Source organism: Bos mutus, chromosome 4 (genome assembly GCF_027580195.1).
Source record: "Bos mutus isolate GX-2022 chromosome 4, NWIPB_WYAK_1.1, whole genome shotgun sequence".
NCBI classification, from domain to species: domain Eukaryota; kingdom Metazoa; phylum Chordata; class Mammalia; order Artiodactyla; family Bovidae; genus Bos; species Bos mutus.
Genome location: NC_091620.1, coordinates 11,428,323 through 11,450,403, shown reverse-complemented (window position 1 = coordinate 11,450,403; position 22,081 = coordinate 11,428,323). Strand labels below are relative to the sequence as shown.

The window sequence follows — 22,081 nt, the reverse complement described above, 5'->3', positions numbered from 1 at the left end:
TCGGGGTGACAGGAGCGAGGGTGAGTGTAGACAGACTGAGGACAACAGTGGATCTTTTATGCCATTTTGAGGGCTTTGGGTTAAGTCACCATGGTGACCATGTGACAATAAAGAGCTTTGGAAGGATTTCTAGAAATAGCAAGAGGGCTGATCCTTGGTTTTAGGGAACTTTATTTTCCATCCTCTGAGGACTCAGCAGGGGACATTTTCACATCTGCTTAATTCACTTGAGTGAAATTTCTAACTGGCTTTATAATTTAAACTAGAAGACACACTTGGTACTGAGAACAGAGTCCCAAGTCAGTGACTTTTCTTCTCTCCTGGAAACACTCCTTGGTGGTGAAGGAAGCTGAGTTGTGAGTGCCCTCAGGGAGGCTGTGTAGGTGACACAAATGACTTTGAGCTTTGTTGGCCATGAGGTCATGACCACTTGGCAGGTAGACACACCTGTGTAGGTCAGCTCTACCTCAGAGCATCTTGATTAAGTAGGACAGAAAATTCCTAGAGTTAACATCAGCATTTCTCTAGACTACTCCAGAGGAAGCCTCTCTCTTCACCAGTCACCCCCTTTCACACGTCCCTAAGTTTCCCTGACAAGGAGGAGCATGTGACACCTCCTACCTGAAAGGACAGCAGGGGACTGTCCTTGAAGAGCTCCAGTTTGTGCCCTGACTGGAGTCACATGGGACTTCAGAGATGGACAGAAGAGATATCTAGATACTCACAAGGCAGAGTCAAGCCAGAACAGAGCATTTTTATTGGTTCAGGAAGTTCAGTCCCCCTAGGGTCTGCCCTGGGTTAGGGAGATCCTGGTCCTGAGAGTTTGGGGCACCCTCACATGGCCGTGGACACTGGGCTGAGTCCAGAGATGAGGGCAGCTCTTCAGAAACACTGGGTAGGAACGGGAAAAGCAGAATTCCCATCAGGGCAGTAACAGGCCAGAAGCTGGCTTCAGGACTCTTTTCTCTTGACCTGAGGAAGAGAAGGTGTGAGGGTTACAGGGAGCCAGGAGTGCTGGGGACCGAGAGGAAGCAGGTGTCCCACTGACAAGACAAATAGCAGGTCTCCTCCCAACATCCAGCCATTGGATTTTCTGGTGACCCCAGTTTCTCCCGCCCAGCACGGCTCTTCCACTTGATCACAGAGGTGCAAGGGGTCTTCTGAGGCATGCAGGTGAACCCCCTCTTCCTCTCTGCCCACCTCTGGTCCTGGTGGGGTCTCTACATTCCTAGGTCTGTGTTGCTGCATTTCAAGTGTCCTCTCCAACCTGCCTGCCCCATCCTGCCCCCTCCTTACCATGGCCATCAGCACCAGGGCGCTGACCAGCACAGCGTACAGGGTGGCCTTCCCCAGCAGGATCTCATAGAGGAGGGTGGCAGACAGGACGCCTTGCTGATAAGATGCTGTTGGCAGGAAGGGAGAGCAGGTAGGTACCTGTGAGCTGGTCATCTGTGGCCTCCTTCCCTCATAGCCCCCACCAGGGTCCACGGGTTCGGCATTCTCTGATTCCAGAGCAAAGATAATAGGAGATGGGACATAGGAGGAGAAGGACACTTACCGGAGGTGACGCCACAGTCTGAAAGAAAAAAGGGGAGGGAAATGGATGAGAGCCTGCATCTTCTAAACCCGATTCAAAGCTAAGCCAGCCTTCCTCAGTCTAATAGCTGGCAAGATGCTAAATCTTGGCAACAACCACGTGAACTTGGGAGTGGATCCTGCCCCAGCTGAGCCTTCAGATAAGACTCCAGCTTTGGCTGACATCTGCTTGTAGCATCTTGAGATAAACGAGCCAGCTAAGCTATGCCCAGATTCCTGATACATTAAAACTATGCAAGAATAAATACGTGGTATTTTGAGATGCTTAAAACAAATAAACGAAAAGACCTACTAAGCTAGCTTTTAGTCAGCACTGACCCCCAGGCTCAGAGCAGCCTCTGAAGTCCCAGCACTGCCTGTGCCAATGTGGCCACAGCATCCTCAGGGTCATGGAAGGAGGCAGCACTGGAGGGGATGGGGACCCACCACTGGGACACTGAGCTATGCAGGCGGGCAGGGAGGGGACCCACCAGCACAGCTGAACTGGGTTGAGGATCTGGATCTGGGGGAGGAGTTCGCCCGAGGAGGTGCCCTGTCCACCCTCTTGCTGGGCTCCCCCCCGCCACCCCTTCACTCTGTGTGCAGCCTTCCCGCTCCTCTCCCTGGATCTCTCCTCTGTCAGCTCTGACTCCCTCCCGGCCGGCTCACCTGCTCTGCCCCAGGCCTCAGCGCTGATGTTCTGGGTGACTGGCTTGGCCCTGTCCTGCTCCTCCCACTGGTCCTGGTCCGTGAGCCCGTGGAACTGGACTTGGCATCGGAAGTGGTTGCGGGGGTTGTGCCAGAAGGCTGCGGTCACCCTCAGCCGGCTGCTCAGACAGTATCTGGAGTCATCCCGTGCAGGGTCCTCCTTGTAGGGCTCAGGGTCCGTGCTGACCCCAGTTGTGACCTGCTTCCTGTTCACCCACCAGGTCAGCTCCACGTGGTCGGGGTAGAAGCCTGTGGCCAGGCACACGAGCGTGGCCTTCTGGGTCCGGGAGATCTCTGCTTCCGAGGGTTCGAACACAGCCACCTTGGGCGGGTGGACCCGGCTCAGATCATCTGGAAGGACAGGGGTGGGGGCCAGGACCGGCCTGAGAGCTGGCTGGGCGTGGCAGGGGTTGTGTGTGTGTGAATTGAGGGCAACAAGGAAAGGGGACACAGCATCATCATAAAATCATATAGCAGGAGGTTCTGTTTGTTTAGGGGTCACCATCCCAATCTTCTGCTATTAGTCACCCTCTTTCTTGGTTACCCCGTGGATACACACTACTGACTGCCTCCTGCTCTCCCTAAGGTGGCATCATCCTGAGTTTTCTGGCTTTGTTTGAAATGTCTTATTCTTGCAGCCGTGTTGGAAAATCCATTAAGTGAGTATATCTGTTTTCTTCCTAGCTCAAATCCCTCTTTGGTGCATGACTATCTAATTTTCAGACCTGGAAGTAATTATAGGAGAGCTCAATAAGCCTGGATTTTGAGACAGAAGATTCCTCCTAACAATATGACCTGGAAACCAGACTGACTGAATCTAATAATTATTTTTCTGTTTTTGCAGGGTGTATGTGTTTACCTGTTTGAGTGATAACACATATTAATTAGAATTAGCCATTCTTCCCTGGGATTTCCCAGGTGGCTCAGTGGTAAAGAACGTGCCTGCCAATGCAGGAGACATAAGAGACGTGAATCGATCCTTGAGTGGGGAAGATTCCCTGGAGGAGGAAATGGCAACCCACTCCAGTATTCTTGCCTGGAAAATCTCATGGGCAGAGGAGCCTGGCAGGCTATAGTCCGTAGGGTTGCACAGAGTCGGACACAACTGAAGTGACTTAACATGCATACATATTCTTCCTTAGAAAAGATACTTTTCCTGTTATAGCTGACATGCTTTTCTCTATATTATACTGAACCCACCTTTTGTTTTGCTTTTACATGTAACCTGCTTTGGGAAGCCTATGTGCCTTTGGCTATTATCCTATCTGATGTTTCAAACTGACTCCTACACGGGTGCTGGGGTGTGTGGGAGCTTGCCCAGAATGGCTGGAACCCCATTAAAAAAACTGTTCTGAGGTTGAACCCTGTCTTATTTCTTATTTCCAAACCTCCCTACTGACTTTGGAATCCTAGTTCCAGTCACGCATTATAGTCAAAGCAGCAAAAGTGTTGAAATGAACAAACCCCAAAGTCTGAAGGCCCAGTTCATCAGAGGGTTCCAGGCCCTTTCACATGCCTGACAGATGGGAGAGAATTTCTGAAATTGTTGGAAGGCAGGCCCTCGTGTGAGGACGTGGAAGAGTAAAGTAAAACCAAAAAACACATCTACCTTTCAAGCACCCTCCGTGTTGCCAAAATGCACTGAGACCTGTGTTTAGCTCTGTTCTGGGAACGAGTTTGTGGAGCAGAAATGTGGCAAACCCAGATGTCTCCACTTTATCCAAGTTCGGGGAATGTTTCTATTGAGAAAATCGAGCCCCGGTTTGTGTCTGTGACACAGTGAGGATACACAGGAATGGAAGGGATGGCGGCATCCTCTGAGTCCTCTACAAAGGATTTGCACACGATTTGTTGTTGCTGTTCAGTCATGTCTGACTCTGTGTGACCCCACAGACTGCAGCACGCCAGGCTTCCCTGTCCTTCGCTATCTCCCGGAGTTTGCTCAGACTGATGTCCATTGAGTCAGTCAGTGATTCCGTCCAACCATCTCCTCCTCTGTCGTCCCCTTCTCTTCCTGCCATAAGGATTTAGTCCCTTACAATTTCAGAACTCCAAGAGACCACCATTGTCATCTCTGTTTTATATTTACATCTCCGAGGGCCTGAGCCAGTTTAGGTCACTTTGCAAATTGCACGAGAGCCCCTCTTCCCCCAGAACTCATGCATTTTGAATCCCGATGATCTGTACTTTCCAATTTCCATCACACTCCCTGGCACGTGCTCCCATCTGCAGGGCAAAGCCTGCTCCAGCTGACCAGTCTGGTAGGAGCTCGGTGACTGATTCTCCTAGCCATGTCTAAAACTTCAGCCCAGACCCACCTCACCCTTGCCTGCTTTCTCCTGAGGGTTGTGATGGTGTATTAGTGTTTAATCATGAGCCACTGGCTCCATTATCTCAGCACAGATTCTGAGGCTTGACACTATGGGGCCTCCAAACTATTTCTCCTCCTTCTGCCTCGTCTCTTGCTAAAAGGGTGTAAGTTTCCAGTTGTAATAGCTTGTTCAGGCTTACCTCCTCTGACCCCCACCAAGCGCAGTGCTCCCCAGGGACACTTTTCCAAGCTCAAGTGATGCTGTGACCTGGACCTCTGCCCTCAGGGCTCAGGAGCCCCCCTCAGACCAGCTCAGTCTCACCAAGCTGCTCCCCCACTGCCTCCTGGTCTCTTAAACCAGCTCCAGATGACACGCATGGCTCTTGGAAACCAGTGGAGACAGAGAAAGGATGAAGGACAGACAAGGATAGACGAAGCACAAGGAAAGCAAGGACAGGGTTCTGAGCTGGAGGGAGGTGCTGGGGGTAGGTTTTAACATAGAAGACAGGGCTATGCACCAAAAGGGGCTCAACAGTGCAGGATCGGAGTTAGAATGGGGGTGGGAATGGAGACAATCAGATAAGAAAGGGAAAGCAAACAGCACACCTGCCAAAACAGGAGCGATGAGGAGTCCTGGAGAACAAGAAGAGCGAGACAAGGCTGGAGACAAAGCACAGCCGAGGAGCCGCATCAGACGCAGTGCAGGAGGCTGGAGGTGCTCCCTTGGGATGGAAAGGTGGCTCTGACCCCCCACGCCCTTGCACCCCACTTCCCTCCCGATACCTGTCACAACGAGCCTGGTGCCGATTCCAAAGTGGAGGGGTGAATTATAGGCCCACAGCTGCAGGTGGCTGTGGCAAAACCCCCAGAAACCTCAGGCAGGGCAAAAGTCTTAGGTCCTCGAGAGCCGGAATGGCCATTTTTTTCCCTGCCTGTGTTCATGGCGCTGGACCAAAGGGATGCCACCAGGAAAAAGGCCTAAGCACACTCTGGGGAAAGGTGGGGAAAGAGGAAGAAACTTCGGAGGAGCCGATCCATGCATGTAAGAAGGAGGGGTGAGCTTAAAAGTGTGAGGAGGCAGCTTGTGGGTAGAAGACTCAGATGAGAAACAGAGGCATCAACCGAGCTGCCTCTAAAGCGAGGGCAGGGGGGCTTCCCTGGTGGTCCAGGGGTTAAGAGTCCGCCTGCCAATGTAGGGGACACAAGTTTGATCCCTGGTCGGGGAAGATCCCCTATGCTGCAGGGCAATTAAACCCGTGCGCCACAGCTACTGAGCCCAAATGCCTAGAGCCGGTGCACCACAAAGAGAGAAGCCGCCGCAATGAGAAGCCTGCACACCACAGCTAGAGAGTAGCCCCTGCTGTCTGCAACTAGAGAAAAGCCCGCATAGCAACAAAGACTCAGCACAGCCACAAATAAATAAGATTAATATTTAAAAAAAAAAATAAAGAGATGGCAGACCCAGCTCCTCGGAAGCCCCACGGGGATCAGAGTTTAGTCTACCTCCTTCCGTCAGGGCAGGGAGGAGAGACAGACACTCCGGTCCCAGAGACAGCGACCCCACCTCCTGGGTCCTGCGTCTTACCCAGGACAGCGAGCCAGGTCCCGTGTCCAAAGTTCTGTGCCCGGTTGCTCCACGGCACAATGCGGGTGTGGCAAACCCCAGAGTGGCTGGTAACATGGGGTCCTTCCTTCCAGAGACGACCTTCCCCCCAGAACTTCTGGGGGTTCTAGCACCTTCTCCGCTCACCCATACCCTCAGCCTTTTCTCTGCCATGTTCTCAAGTCCTGGCCTTCTCTAAGGGGAACTTCTAGAACTCCAGCTTCACAGCACACCATCCCCGGGGAAGACCTGTACTCACCCAAGACGGAAAGCTTCGTCCCGTTGCCGAAATAGAGTCTATCATTAGTCACACAACCCTAAAGACTAGTAGGGAAACTCGCCTGCACCTCCGAATCCTTCCTCCCCCGGTTCACCTGCGGCTCTCCTGTTCCTTTCCTTAGCAGAACTTTAACTCCCGGGGTGGAGGGGGTTTACAACCTACAGTGCGGGACTCCCCACCCGCCTCTCCTGTGTCCATCTCCTTTCTGCACGCGGGAGAAAAATGGAAGGACTGACAGCTCCGGGGCCAGAGGCTCTCCCATCTACCCTGGCTTCGATGGGCATCCTCCAAGGAGACAGGGGATGGACAAGGTGACCCCTTTCTGAGATTACTTGCCTCCCGGTAGGGAAACCAGGCTTAGCCGAGCCCGCCCATGAAATTACTGGAGATGGAGGCTGCCCGCCTCATCAAGACAAGAACTCACCAAGACAGGAATTCAGATCTTTCTGATAAACACGCGCTTTAACCTAGGCACCCAAGACAGAGGCCCCATCTGGACTCTGCCCCTCCCTGCATGTTCCCAGCCCTCCAGTCCTTGCTGGCTTACCTACCGCAGCGAGCCGTCTTCCCTCCCCATCCCCCACCCCCAAAAAAGTAGAAGTCTCCAAAGCCAAGACTCCAGGATTCACTTCAAAACCTCCCCTCCTCTGCTGAGCACAGCCGGGATTCGAGGAGAGGTTGGGGCGTTCAAGGATCTCTTCCCTCCCAAAGACACCAGCCCCCTTCAAACACCCCGCATAGCCTTCCAGAGCTTTCCAGGGCCCCCGGACCCCGGGACCTGGGTCATCCCTTTCTTCCTGTGTTCCCCTGGAGGGAGTGCTCCCTCATGGTACCCACCTGGAGACCCCAGCCTTACCTACAACCGTCAGCTTGGTCCCTGGGCCGAAGTGATAGTCATAACACATCAGAACACAGCCACCCTACAACGCACACCTGGGACCGCCCTCCCCTCCGAAGGGCCAGGAAAGACCCGGACTGTGTCTTACCTACAACCGTGAGCCTGGTGCCTTTTCCAAAGAAAACCTCAGTGTTCACACAGTGAAGCGGAGCAAGGAGGAAAGCAATTAGAGGCGGGCAGAGCAGATGGGGTCTGCGTTGGTGTCTGGTGGACTCTGGGACTGGGAGTCCTCTCCTGTGCTTTACGGATATTGCACGAAAGAATATTTTTGACTCTTGACTCTTGGGGCCTCGGAGCATGGACAGAGTCCATCCACAGGGCCCTGAGCCCCTGTTTTGATTCTTCCTGAGGGTTCATCACAGGGATGTGGGCCTGGGGATGTGGGCAGGGTCCCAGACATCCATGAGCATCCATGGGGGGGTGCTGGCATAGTGCTGACTTCTTGTTTCATAGAGTGGGTCACCTCCCACGCACCTTCCCATTGACCTTGCCCTGGGCAGGGAGCGGGTAGTGTGGGAGTGGGATAAAGGGTCTCCCTGAGTCCTTCATCCTTGAGGCCACAGAGGCATCTTCTTACATTTGGCCTTTCTGCCTGGAAGCTTCAGCTCTGATCCAGACCTGTCCTGCTCCATGGTTTTGGCTTGACAGGTAAATGGTGGGGGGAGGTGGAGGCCTTCCCACCCAAGCCACCCTTGGGCCGGTGACCCAGGAGAAAAGCGAAAGATGATGGGCACTGGGACAGGCAGAAAGGTTTTTGTAAAGGATTCCCATAGGGTTGAATCACCGTGGCCCTGCTGTCCCCACAACGTTACAGCTTTATACAAAAACGGCCCCTCCCATGGGCCCGCCCCTCGGAGAGGGAGTCTGGGAGGATCCACCAGAGAGGTGCCCCCTGAGGACATTGGAGGGCGAGGGGTGACATCAGCACTCTGGGTGCATGTTAAGGGTGGCGGGGGTGGGGGGTGTGTGGAGGGTACAGACAAGGCCGGGGGCTCCCTCCTCACCTCGTGCCCTTTCTTCAGGGCCTTCTCGGATCCTCCGAGCTGTGTGCCTTTGTGTCAGGGCTGGTTGCCCCGGGATCCGCCCCTCTGTAGGCTGTCTTCATAGTAGCAGCCCCTTTATCCCTGGCCTGCCTCTGACGCCAGGCACCCAGAGATCACACGTTTTATCTGAGAATGGGGTCCCACAGAATCCAGACTCTGCCCCTTCGGCCCAACTCAACCTCCAGGGTGGTCCAGAGAACACCCACCAGGTACACAGAGGTAGAGCTTTCCCAGGCGTAAAGTCATAGCTGAGAGCTGTATTTCTTTTCTTTTTTTGCATTCACTTTAAAAACATTTTTTTTTAAATTGGAGGATAATTGCTTGACAGTGTTGCGTTACGTCTGCTGTACAGCAACATGAATCAGCTATAGCTCAGCTCAGTGCACTGCAATGACCTTGAGGGTGCGATGGGGGTGGTGGGAGAGCTGTACTTCTAATCAGTGTGAGGTGAGGGGGGAACCACCTGTGTCGTCGGCTGCCTCACTTCTCACTGTGGACTTCGACAGCAGGGTTCGGTAAAGGGCTTTCCGGGACACTGAGGCGGAGAACTGGGTGAATACAGCCTCGGGAACGTTGAAATGCAATCGCTTGGTCACGTAATCGTAGTCAAGGTCTTCTTCCTCTTTTTCCCTAAAGGGCAAACATTTTAAACTTTTGCCAGATATTTGATTTTCCCTGCACAGGATGACCTTGAAACTGAAACTCCAGTTGAGTAGTCTCGATCTCATTTCACTAGATGGCGCTTTCTTTTGTGGCCTTTCAGACTATGACTCAATGTCTAGGAGCAAAAAAAGACAAACTTGACCACATAATGATAACATTTGTAGGGGGAACATACACAGAGTCAAAGATAAATGACAATATGGGGAAAGCATTAGCAATTCTCATCATGAGGGCTGATCTCATGATGATGAACTTCTAGAAATCAATAAGAAAATAATCCAGCAGTGCAATAAAAATGAGAAGGTTCCGAAGAAAAGATCCAAATGGTGCTTAACCACAGGGAAAAAAAACTCTTGCAGTGATAAATGCAAACTAAAACGGCATTGAAATGTCAGTTTTCACCAATTTGAGTACCTGAATAGTGGAGACCATTCTATCACCGGGCTTCCCAGGTGGCGCTAGTGGGAAAAGAACCCTCCTGCCCTGGAGGAAACAAAAGAGACAGGTTGGATCCCTGGGTGGGGAAGATCCCCTGGAGGAGGGCATGCCAGCCCACTCCAGTATTCTTGCCTGGAGAATCCCAAGGGCAGAGGAGCCTGGCAGGCCTATAGTCTATAGGGTTGCAAGGAGTTGGACACAACTGAAGCAACTTAGCACGCTCGCTCTGACATTCTAAATAATGCAACTCTTAATGGGAGCAATTTGTAACTATCTATAAATATTATGACACAACTTAGTGACTAATACCACCACCACCATAAATAATACAAATGTTCTTACTTTTTCACCCAGAAATTCCACCTTTGGGAGTTTATCCTGTAATTACTTTTGCATACAAATGAAAACAAGTGTGTAAAATATTTGCATTATTTGGAATAGCAAAGGATTGGGAAAAACGCAAGTACCCATCAGTAAAGGATTGGGTAAATAAATTGTGACACATTCACAAAACAGAATATTATTCAATGCTAAAAATGAATGAAAGCGCTTTATACTGCTATGGAAAGCTTTCTAATATATACTGTTAACTGGATTAAAAACAAGCGGTAGAATAAGGTTTCTATATGCCACCTTTGTCTAACAGAGGAGAAAAATAAGAATTACACTTCTCTGTGTTTCATGCTACATGAAGAAATACTGGAAGTTTACAAAAGAGATGGGTAAAAGCGATTACCTGTTAAGAATAAATGGAGGAGACAGAAGCAGAGTGTAAGTAAAATTGACATTTCTCAGTGTCAACTTTATAGTGTTGGTTTTTGAGCCATAGATAGCGATTTTATTTTAAATGGGTAATAGAGCTATTATCTATATTATGTTAAAGTAAAACAATAAAATTTTAAAAGAAAAACAACAAAATACTACTTTAAGTGATATTTTGAAATCGACCACTGTAAAAAAAAATACTTGTTTCATTTATAAAGTCATTTTTTTCAAGGAAGAACAGTTTATATAAGAAGCTGTTTCATGGTACTGAATTTGCTGAATGCATCTCCAGTCACCTAGGAGCCTGGTGAAAAACAATATTTCTGAGTAATCCCCAGGATGTTCAGAGTTCCAAGTCTCTAGGTTTATTAATTCGTATTTAAATAAACAATTAGGCACAAAATTGCCTTGGGTATTTGCACTTCAGTAATTTACTCCCTAAGTTAGAGTTTCCTTTTGACCTGGGGACTCTCACGCCAACTTAAACTTACAAAGGATACCACCCTGCCTTGGTTCCACAACCACCTTTTGTTTTCATGGGGATTGTCTCAACTTTGTCACACTGTTAGTAGTTAAGTGCCCACAAAGCTTTTTGTTTGGTGAAAGTTTAGACAGGTCAGGCAGATGCCACGTGAAGCCTTTCTTCATCTTCGACAGCAGGGGGCAGCCTTTCCTCATTTTTTGGTTCGACTTAACCAGCTGCACTCAGTGTGGCCACTTGAGGGGGCAAGAATGCCATAGTGCTCAGGGGACCCAAGGGAAAGCTTGCTGGTTATGTTTCTCAAGGTGGGTGTTGGGATGTAGGGAGGAGACCCGCAAATAATATCTATGTAATTTTTTAAAACTTTTGTACGTGAATTGATCCATTTTAACCCAAACTTTGTCCCCTAATTTCCCAGATGTAACTGAAGTCTGGAGAGGCTAAAGGGTCCCCCAAAGTGGCAGGAGACAAGGAGAAAGGGCTGGAACCAGCACTCCGGCCTCCTCATTTAAAATCTGGGACTCTCCTTGGTGCTGATCTCGAGCCCTGAAGCCCTACTCCTCAGGCAATCTCACCTCCAGTAGCCAGATTGAGAGCTCCCTCCCATGCCCTCTGCTTCAAACCTTGGGCAAATTACTGGATTTTTAAAAAACTCCAGTCTCCTTAACTGCCTTCAATGAAGGAGACTCTGGTTCCCTGGATAAGGAAGATCCCCTTGAGAAGGGAATGGCTACCCACTCCAGTATCCTGCCTGGAGAATTCCATGGACAGAGGAGCCTGGCAGGCTACAGTCCATGGTGTCGCAAAGAGTCAGACACGACTGAGCAACTAACACTAACACTACTTAAGTGTAAAATGGGAATGATGATGATAAAATAAGACCTACCTTACGGACCTCTTGTGAGACATAAATAATACATCTAAAGGTTTATGGGGCTTCCCAGGTGGCGCTAGTGGTAGAGAACCCACCTACTAATTCAAGAGACATAAGAGACTTGGGTCTGATCCCTGGGTTGGGAAGATCCCCTGAAGGAGGGCATGGCAATCCATTCTGGTATTCTTGCCTGGAGAAACCCATGGACCGAGCAGCCTGGCGGCCTATAGACCATGGGATCGTAAAGTGTTGGACACGACTGAGCAAATGAACAGCAAAAGGTTTATTGGGCTTCCCAGTGGTGCTAGTCGTAAAGAACCTGCCTGCCAGTGCAGGAAACATAAGAGACATGGGTTTGATCCCTGGATCGGGAATATCCCCTGGAGGAGGGCATGGCAACCCACTCCAGTATTCTTGCTTGGAGAATCCCATGGACAGAGGAGCCTGGCGGGCTATAGTCCATGGGGTCGAAAAGAGTTGGACACGACTGAAGTGAGTTAGCATGCACACATGCAGAAAGGTTTGTCACGTGCCTGCATATAGCTAGTCAAGGTGTTGGTGACTGCTGTTTTCACAGACAGTACTGGTCTAGAGCTTTCTCTGTCACATTGGTTCTCAAGCTCTGACATCCATCAGGATGCCTTGGAAGTCTTGTTAAAAGCAAGCTGCTGGGCTCCATCTAAGAATTCCTGACTCAGTAGGTCTGGGGTGGAGCCTAATAATTTGCGTTTCTCCTGAATTCCCAGGTGATTCTGGTCCTTCTGGTCCAGGGACCACACTTTGAGAACTGTTCTTCTGGAAGGCCTTTTCTTCAGTATATTTTCTTCCTCTTCTAGCTCATACTTCATTCATTCAACCCCTGGCTGCCTATTATATCTCAGCTGTTGTTTAATCATTAGACATACCAGGATGAGTAAGACAAGATGTCTTCTATAAGAAGCTCATGGTTGAAGGCCACGGTAGGCACATCCATACACACTAAGCAACATGAGCAGAACTGTGATAGAAGGAAGCGTGGAAGAGAATGAGGACTCCTTACTCAGACCAGGGGGTCATGGAGCCAGTGCAGAGGTGTGGGGAAGAGAATGGGGAGCAGGAAGAGTCAAGGACTTTTCTGAAGAGGGTGAACAGGTGGGTGGGCAGGGCATTGTGTCAAATGGAGCAGTAGTGTCCAGAGCTGGAGGTCAGAGGTACACGGCATGTTGGAAGAACCCCCAGCACTTCTGAGCCCTGAGGCACTGCAGGGGAAGGGAGGGGTGAGGAAACCCAGGCTGGAAACACAGGCAGGGCCAGAGCAGGAAAAACCGTGTGTCTCTGTGATGAGGAGCTTGGCTTCTACTTCGAAAGCTGTGGGGCAGCAGGAAAGGTATTAACCAGAAAGTGAACAACACACAGGATCTCTCTGAGCACAGGCTTAGAAGACTGCAAGGATATCTCCCCTTAGGAAGTGCTGCAGGCAGGGGATGAGCTGGAGAGATGTTGAGTAGCAGAGCTGACGGGCGGCAGCTGGAGGGCCCATGAGGTAGGTAGAGGAAGCAGGGGTTGGGCTTGGGGGCCGGGCAAATAGAGGCCAACTCCAAATCTGTCATTTGCTGGACGAGGGATGTGGGTGAACTGACAACCTCGTCTGAACCTCTGTTTCCTTGTCCGTATATCCGGAATAATAAACACTGCAGAGGTAGAGGGAACTAAATGTGAAAGTGCCTATCAAGGACTCAGGAGGGTGTTCGTATCATCACGTGGGAAGAACAGAAGGCAGGTTTCTCAGGAGAGGGAGGGAGAGAGACCCGGGGAGGTCTCATCTCCCTCAGACACATTAGCTGGTCCTGGGGAAACAGGGGCCAGCGGGGCCTCCTGCTTCCAGGAGGGAACATGTGCTGGGGACACGGAGGGGACTCAGAAAAGGCCAAGGTGATTGGCAGGTGCTTCCCTAGGCGTGGGGACCAGTGAGCGGAGGTGTGGGATCTTACAGACCACGCCCCACACATGTGTGCATGCATGTACACGCATCAGCTCCGTACTCATGACACAGAGACAAACCAAGGCAAATGCAGCCTTTTTGGAATGAAGTTTCTCCAGGGACCCCTCCGCCTGATGATATTCTCTTCGTTCCTTCTCTTTACACGTGGGCTTCCCTGGGGGCTCAGATGGTAAAGAATCTGCCTGCAATGGGGGAGACCCAGTCTCTGAGTCGGGAAGATCCCCTGGAGAAGGAAATGGCTACCCACTCCAGTATTCTTGCCTGGAAAATCCCATGGACAGAGAAACCTGGTGGGTTACAGTCCACGGGATCACAGAGAGTCAGACACGACTGGGTGACTTTCACTTTTGCTGTTATACCAGTGTGCCCTGGAACACATTTGGGAAGGGGGCGCATTTGTAAGGGGTAGTGCCCTGTCTGACCTCAGGTGGGAGGGTGTTTCCCAGAGTAGGGGTGGGGGTTGACGAAGAAGGTGCACACCTGGGCAGGTAGAGCAGTCTCTTTATTAGCATAATGATGGCAGAGGGGCAGGGCTTCAGCTGTTGGCGGCAATGGTCTCCTGAATCCAGTCCACGTAGTTGCAGACCTTGGTGTAGACCCCAGGCTTGCCCTTCTGGGCACAGCCGTAGCCCCAGGACACAATGCCCTGGAGCTGTCCGTTGCAAGCCACAGGGCCGCCAGAGTCACCCTGGGGAGGAAGTGATGAGATAAGCTTTATAAACAGAGAACAAAAGGGAACGGGAGCCACACACAGTCTGAACCTCACAAGACCCTGTTCCCATTGCTCTGGGCCCCACGCCCTTCTCACTGTCAAGAGAGGCCACAGTCGAGCCTCCCTGTTTCTCCAGGGGACCATCAGCCCACAGCCCTGGGCGTTCACATCCTGCCCCCAGGGAGGCTGCCACACCTGGGCAGGCGTCTCACCTGGCAGGAATCCTTGCCTCCCTCCAGAAAGCCAGCGCAGATCATGTTGTTAGTGATCTGTCCAGGGTACGAGGCTTCACAGTCGGCGTGGCTCAGCAGCGGGGCCTCCAGGCATTGCAGCAGGTCCGGGTAGTTGACTTTGAGGAACAGGAAGGGATCAAGGAAAGGAAAATGTGGGTTAGGATGAGAAGGGGGATGGCAACCCAGGGCTGAACCCTGAGGGCGGCCAGAAGAGGTCCCCAATGAACATTGAGTTTCAATTCCCGGAAGGCTGGCTGCGGACCCCTTTCTAAAGGTGCTAAGAGCAGGGGCCACATCTGTCCTGTCTTTTGATTCTCGGGCTCAAGTCCGGGACACTTGCCCTTCTCGTACCCAGCACAGAGTCCTGTATGTGTAGTAGGTACTTGATGGGAATTTGTAGATTGGAAGCAAAGACTGGAACCAAGCTCAGGCGATGCTCAGTTCTGGGCAGTGTGGGTAGGTCAGAGGGTGAAGACGTGAGGGTCCCACTCACCGCCACTGCTCAGGGTGTTGCCCCAGCCGGAGATGAGGCACTCGGTGCCTGCGGAAGCACAGGCACTGGGCAGAGCCAAGGTGGACACCCGGGCATTGATGACCGCAGGCGTGGAGAGTTTGATCAGCAGGATGTCATTGTCCAGAGTCCAGCTGCTGTACTTGGGGTGGCGGATGATCTTGGACGCATCGATGAACTGCTCACCACCCTCCAAGACATCAATGTTGTATTCTCCCAGCCTCACCTGGATGTGGCTGTTGAGGGTAAGCACAGTTAAGGACTTTTTGTCCACAGGCCCATGTCCCCTAGGGGTTCTTCCTGCTTGCAGGAGGGGGTGTAGGAATGTCAAGGGCTGTAGAGGGGTGGTAGGTCAGTGCAGGTGTGAAACAACAACCTTTGTGCTTCAGGGGCCTTGGCAATGGAGAAGGGATACAGTGAAGGGGTCCGGCTAGGGACCATCTGCTTTTCCAGCCGCCTTTCCCACACCCCACATGCATTCAGTGCCCAGTGCCCTGGGTGCAAATGCACCATTTCAACTTCCCCAGACATCCTTCAACCTCTGCAACCTCTCCCTCCTTTCTTGATCTGGTAAGGGCCACCATCCTGTGTGATCTGATTTGTCTGTCCGTCTGTCCATCTTAAGTCTTTCACTCATGTCCGACTCTTTGCGACCTCATGGACTGTAGCCCACCAGGTTCCTCTCTCCATGGGATTCTCCAGGCAAGAATACTAGAGTGGGGGTCCATGCCTTCCTCCAGGAGATCTTTCCCACCCAGGGATCAAACCTGCATCTCTTATATCTCCCGCACTGGCAGCTGGGTTCTTTACCACTAGCTCTATTTGTGATCTAATACAGCACTTCTCAGAGAACAGCCACAGGACCGGCACCATCAGTCACCTGGGAACGAGTTAGCAACTCCAATTCTCTCTTCTGCCCAGACCCTTGCATCAGGGTTTCTGCATCAGAAACCCTGGAGGAGGGACCCAGCAGCATGTGTTGTAACAGGCCCTCCAGGTGATTATTGTGTGCATTCAGGTTGGAGAACCCTTGCTTTTGGGAGTGATTCTCAGTTCTGCCCAGGAGTATAGAATTGCCAGAGGCAGAGAGTGTTGAAAACTCACCAATATTCAGACTCGTCCTAAAAATTCTGAGTTAAATGGGAACTAGGAATCATAATAATTTTTTTAAATGAAAAAAAAAATCTTACAAGGTTTTAACATGCAGCCAACTGGCAAAGATTATTTGTGTGAGGTCTTTCCCCACTTTTCCCACTGGCTATTCCCACCTTCAAAATAGTCTGTGCCTACTTTTTATGGGACTTTCCAGATGGCACCAGTGGTAAAGAACCTATGCCAGCCAATGCATAACACCCCGGGTTTGATCCCTGGATTGGGAATATCCCCTGGAGGAGGGCATGGCAACCCACTCCAGTATTCTTGCCTGGAGAATCCCATAGACAGAGGAGCCTGGCAGGTGCCCCTCTTCACCCACAGCTCCTGCCGAGTCAGCTGCCGTTGCCCACTTCTTCTTCTCTTCCCCATCATCATTCTGAGCTCTGGACGGACCCCAGCTCTTCCAGAGGGCCCTGGGAAGTGGGCTTAGTCATCAGGGGCCCAGCACTTACTACTGGTAGCAGTGAGCCGCGGACACCACCCACTGGTCATTGATGAGGGAGCCCCCGCAGAAGTGGTAGCCAGCATTCAGGGACACCTGGTAAGGGACAGAATTCTCCGCGCAGGTGTAGCCCCCGACGATCTTGTCATCGTCGTCCGAGGGGAAAGCCACTTGAGTGGAAGCAGGGGAGGAGAGGCTGATTCAGGAAGAGGGTGGAGCCCGGAGCCCTGTGGCTGGACTCTGCTAATTAGGATTCCTGACCGAGCACAGGGAGGGGAGGAAGGCCACCAGGGAGCATCCCTGGCTGGTCTCACAGCAGGTAGTTCTCCCGAGTCGCTGTGTGTCTGCAGGGCACAGAGCTAGGGACCCTGCAGGGGCTCCGGCTCAGACTTCCCTGGGGGCACCAGGGCAAGGACAGTGAACCCCGTCATGGTGCACTCAGCATCGTAGGGTCTGAATGCGGTCCTCTCACCCACTGGCTGCTTCTCTCCCTTTTATTCATCACCATTCTACTCCTCGCTGCAGTTTCAGCTCCAGTTTGTCACGATGGGTTGGCCTCACTAGGGAGATGTGGCTACAAAGCCTTGGCTTTGCTGTACCAGCTCCTCCCATAGCTCACACCTGAGCAGGGAGCCTAGGTACCCTTTGCGCAGGATAAAGGTGGTTACTGTTATTGGCCAATAGAACAGTGATTCGCAGCTGTGGCTATACATCTGGGAATCTTAAAACTACTCAGGAAGCTTAAACAGTCAGTGCATTGGTCACAGCCTCAGGCCAATAACCAGGACTCCACCGTGAGTCACCTTCTGCCTCCCCAGGAGCATCCGAGGCTAGGAACAGCTCGAGTGGAGTTACCTACAGTTGTCACAGCCAAGACTTAAGGCCTGGCTCATTTCACAGACCGTCTCCACCTGGTTTGCCTTTCTCGCCTCTCCCAACAAAGCCCCAAAATGGATGGACGAGAGGATGGGAGTGGAACCGGGCAGAAGGTGAGAGAAGTGAAGGTTAAAGAGAGCCCCAGAGTGGGAAGGAGGGGTGCTGGCCAGGGAGGGGAGAACACACAGGGGTAGAACAGGAGAGGCCGGAGGAATGGTGAAGCGTGTATCTCTGCCAGGAGAGGGGCTAGTGGAACCTGAAGCGATGCGTGGGACTCACCAGCAGCTCCCACAAAGGCAAGGATCAGCAGGGGATGCATGGTGGAGAAGTGTGCTTGCGGGGCTGGTGGCGAGCCTTTATACCTTCCGAGGAGAGGGAGGGGGTGGAGGGGGACCACCCCTCCCAGGACAAACACACCTGCAGCTTCCCTTGTCCTGGACTCTTGCATCAGTTCTGCTGTGTTTGGCCACTCTGTGGATTCATGACCTCCGGGTGATAAGGAAACTTACTTTCTGAGGACACAGAGGAAGACTAGCTGACTCTTAGGAGGATGTTCTGGGGTGAGGCACACAGGGGAAGCCAAGACCCCGCTTCCCACAGCTGAGCCTTCTTAAACCGAGCGGATGATGGAAATGAGGAGGAAGGGAAAGCAGAATGACCCGGGACCCTGGGGATCCTCTGACCTCATGGAGATTTACTCAACTTACTTTAAGGAAGGGCTGATATTAGTAGCAAACTTGGCTGCTTGGTATCCTGAGGTCCCATGAGAGGAAAGAAGTCTTGCCTATGTCATACCTGTACACAAAAAGAACCTGGTCAAGTCTAAACTACGGGGTCAGAAGGTCAAAGCCCAAGCCTTAGGCAACCAGGACCCCAACACCAGGAAGTCATGAGAAGGGAGAGGCAGAGTTTCTTGTGAGTCTGGGCCTTCAAGCTGGCTCTCCTTCCTACCAGAGCTTGAGGGACTGGGTCGGGGGAGGCATTTGGAGGGAGGAGAGGCCAAGAATTAAGTAGGCATTTACCTGATGCACTGGGGTAATAAGAGACCGGTGTCGTATTCCTCCTCTTCCTCACTATCAAGACACTTGTCTTTCTCATCACTCACGCAGCCTTGGGTTCTCTTTAAGCAGCCTCCTGGTCACCCTGGGAGCCTGCACTAATGGTGATGAAAATTGCCCACACCTGCTAGGAACTGACAGCCTGAGCCAGAATTATATGTTCCGGATCAGATTTTAGAAAAAAGGTTTGAACAATGGTAAATCTCAGTCCTTATCAGGGAATCAGCGGTAGGTAGAGAAACTGGTGCGCGATAAAGGTTGAGAATGTGTGCGCATGCGCTCAGTCGATCCAACTCTGCAGCCTCGTAACCCATCAGGCTCCTCTGTCCATGAAACTGAGTGATTAAAAACAACGTTGAAGGTGGGGGGATTCTGGAATTTTCTTTTCTTTTTTTTTTTTGATGCAGTGAGACTCTTTTGCTGGGCTCAGTGCAGAGTGAATCTTCCTGGAAATTATCTCACTTTGCAACCTGCCATGCCTGTCAAGACAGACTCTTGTAATTTAATGAGGCACCACTTGGCCAGGGGGGTATAGAGATGTAACTAGAGTCTGTGCTGGAACCTAACCTTGTGAGCCAGGTTGACAAGCTTCCCATGAAGAGGCTTCTCCTTCTCACCTCCTCTGAACTCAGGGCCTCCTGTTGGGCAGGAATGGGCAGAGTCTATATAGGTACTCTCAGAAAGGTAAAAATGAGTGAATGTTCTGAAGGTGGTGAACAAAGGCAGAAAAGCTCAGAAGTCTGGTGGCAAGACAGGAAGTAGGCTGGAAGGACAGAGTAAATGGAAATAGAGTGAACAGGGAGAAATGGTGGGGCGGGCTCTTGGGTGGAGAGGGACCCACAGGGTATCTTCTGGTCTGGTGCCTGGCAGAGCTGGAAGCCAGCTTCTCCACGACAGGACACCCACTCCTCAGAGCTGCACACCCTCTAATCCCTGACAGGCTCCTCTCGAGGTGGCAATACTGCTGTATTTGTATAGCACCCAACAGCTTTTTGGAGAAGGCGATGGCACCCCACTCCAGTACTCTTGCCTGGAAAATCCCACGGATGGAGGAGCCTGGTAGGCTACAGTCCATGGGGTCGCTAAGAGTCGGACACGGCTGAGCGACTTCCCTTTCACTTTTCACTTTCATGCATTGGAGAAGGAAATGGCAACCCACTCCAGTGTTCTTGCCTGGAGAATCCCAGGGACCGGAGAGCCTGATGGCCTGCCGTCTATGGGGTCGCACAGAGTCGGACACGACTGAAGCGACTTAGCAGCAGCAGCAAACAGCTTTTAAAGAGATTTCACACACACAAGCAGCGGTGGTATGCTGATTTTCCTTTGTGTTGAATTTCAAGCTTCCCTTTTCATGTTTTCATCGTGAGGTGCGCAGAATATTATTTCCTGTTACAGAGGCTGAGACCAGGCGTCAGAAAGGTTCCGTCTTGCCTGAGAACATAGATCTAAAAATGGCGGAGCTGACCTCAAGGCCACTGGAGGACAGGGAAAGTGCTGTGAAGTGTGGGAATCACTGCAGATGGCAGCTCAGGGGTCAGGCCAGGGAACAAACTACATCCGGATCCCTCCTGATGCTGGCTTCCCTGGCAGAGGAAGAAGCTTGAATTAATCTGGCACCTGGCACCACCCCCCAGCCCCACCTTGCCATGGCCTTGGGCCCCTCTGGGCCACATCAAAGGCAGGTTGTGCTCACCCAGTTGTGGAGCCTCCATCACAGAGGCTTTTTTTTTGCAGAAATATCATAAAATATGCTATTTTGTTTTGACCCCTTGTCGTGGGGTCTTCATAGGAAGCCTGGCTTTAGAGGATGAGAATCGTCACGTCTGTTTCCTTTCCCAGCCTGCGGGGTGAAGGTAGGGGGCAGAGGGGGCCGGCCCATGTTTTGGGCCACCATCTGCTCAGATAGAGAGGTAAGAGCCTCTGTCCCCTGTTAGAATGACTTGGTTCATTTCTAGTGGCCTTACATTGCCTAAACTCACGTTCTGTAGTGCTCTTCTCCACGGCAGTCCACATGGCTAGGCAGATTTTTCATTCTTCTGAATCCTATTTATTGACTCAGTGTGTGAGTTTGCTAGGGCCGCCTTAACAAAATAATGGCAGAAATCCATCTTCTCACAGTTTTGGGAGCTGAGAAGTGCGTGATCAAGGAAGGTGTTGATAGAAGAAACTTTTCATATATTGAGTCATGGAGAAGTCATTCTGGCTTATACATGAGTTAACTTGAATTTTATACCAACTAAAACAGCCTATTTGTGGCCTATCAAACATACACTGTACATATGCTTTACTTAGTAAAGAAAAGTACTTTACTTTTAAAAAGTGCTTTACTGACTGGAAGTAAAAGATGTCTGTGTTAAAAGATAAAATGCCCCCCTTCCTGGGACACCAGGGCTGGTGCTCCTTTGATGACATGACTCCCTTCCCAGGGACCAGCACCATACTGACTCACTGAGTTCTGCTGATCTATTTTTTCAAACCTGGAAGGAATGTATTCCTGACTTGCTTAATGTTCTTTGTTCTGCCAAGATATAAAACTGGGCTGAAAGCCCTGCTTCTCTGGAGCAGCTCCTCAGAGTTGTCTTAGAGGCTGCCTTTTGGATTCTAGGCTTCAGTTTGGCTTAAATAAAACTTGTTTCTATCCCTATTTCAGATCATTTATTATTTTTGTCAGCAGTGTCAATAGAGTTGGTTTCTCCAGGGGTCTCTCTCCTTGCGTTGCCGACAGTCATCTTTTCCCTGACTTCACGTGGCCTTTCCTCTGTGGGTACCTCCCTAGGGGCTCTCCTTATATATCCTAATCTCTTCTGATAAGAACAAGGTCAGATTGGCTTACAGGCCACCCTAATGGCCTCAATTAAATTATTTATTTAAAGATCCTATTACATTCTGAGGGACTGGGGGTTAGGATTACAACATATAAATTTTGGAGGAACACAGTTCAGTCCATAGCACTAAGGAACTATTTCCTGTGTTCCTGTGATGTTCCTGTAATTTTTCTAACCTGTATGGAAACAGCAAGGAAGGTAATAGTAAAAGGTCTGTTCTTTCATGGCATCTGGGTGTATTTACAGACTTCCCTGCTGGCTCAGCAGTAAAAGAATTCACCTGCCAATGCAGGAGATGCAGGTTCAAACTCTGGGTCGGGAAGATCCCCTGGAGAAGGAAAATGGCAACCCACTCCCATATTCTTGCCTGGGAAATCCCATGAACAGAGGAGCCTATCTGACTACAGTCCATGGAGTTGCAAAGAGTTGGACACAACTTAGCAATTAAACAATAACAATGTGTATTTATGCGTGTTCATGTCCACACATATGAAGGGAGATATGACTGTGAGAGGCAGACAGTACATTAAAAAATATATATGTATCTTTATATATATATATATATATGATGTGTATATAATATATATAGTTGATCTTTGAACAAGATGGAATTTGAACTGCACTGGCCTACTTATACATGGAATTTTTT

General features: G+C 50.8%; 1 protein-coding gene and 1 gene segment (V, D, J or C); both read right to left on the bottom strand.

Annotated features, from left to right (window-relative positions):
- Positions 1–734: 734 nt before the first annotated feature.
- Positions 735–12,612, bottom strand: LOC102274492 (T cell receptor beta constant 1-like). The segment is given in 7 exon segments: positions 735–972; positions 1,297–1,403; positions 1,559–1,576; positions 2,245–2,634; positions 6,457–6,514; positions 8,910–9,048; positions 12,545–12,612. Coding segments are annotated over 7 exon segments (801 nt in total).
- A 1,493-nt stretch (positions 12,613–14,105) lies between these two features.
- Positions 14,106–16,600, bottom strand: LOC102271072 (serine protease 2). The gene is made up of 4 exons (XM_070369932.1): positions 16,551–16,600; positions 15,059–15,312; positions 14,545–14,681; positions 14,106–14,308 (listed from the first exon to the last, which is right to left on the bottom strand). Exons 1-4 carry the CDS (start codon positions 16,598–16,600, stop codon positions 14,156–14,158), a joined length of 594 nt encoding a protein of 197 aa, XP_070226033.1. The 3' UTR covers positions 14,106–14,155.
- Between the last annotated feature and the right edge of the window lie 5,481 nt (positions 16,601–22,081).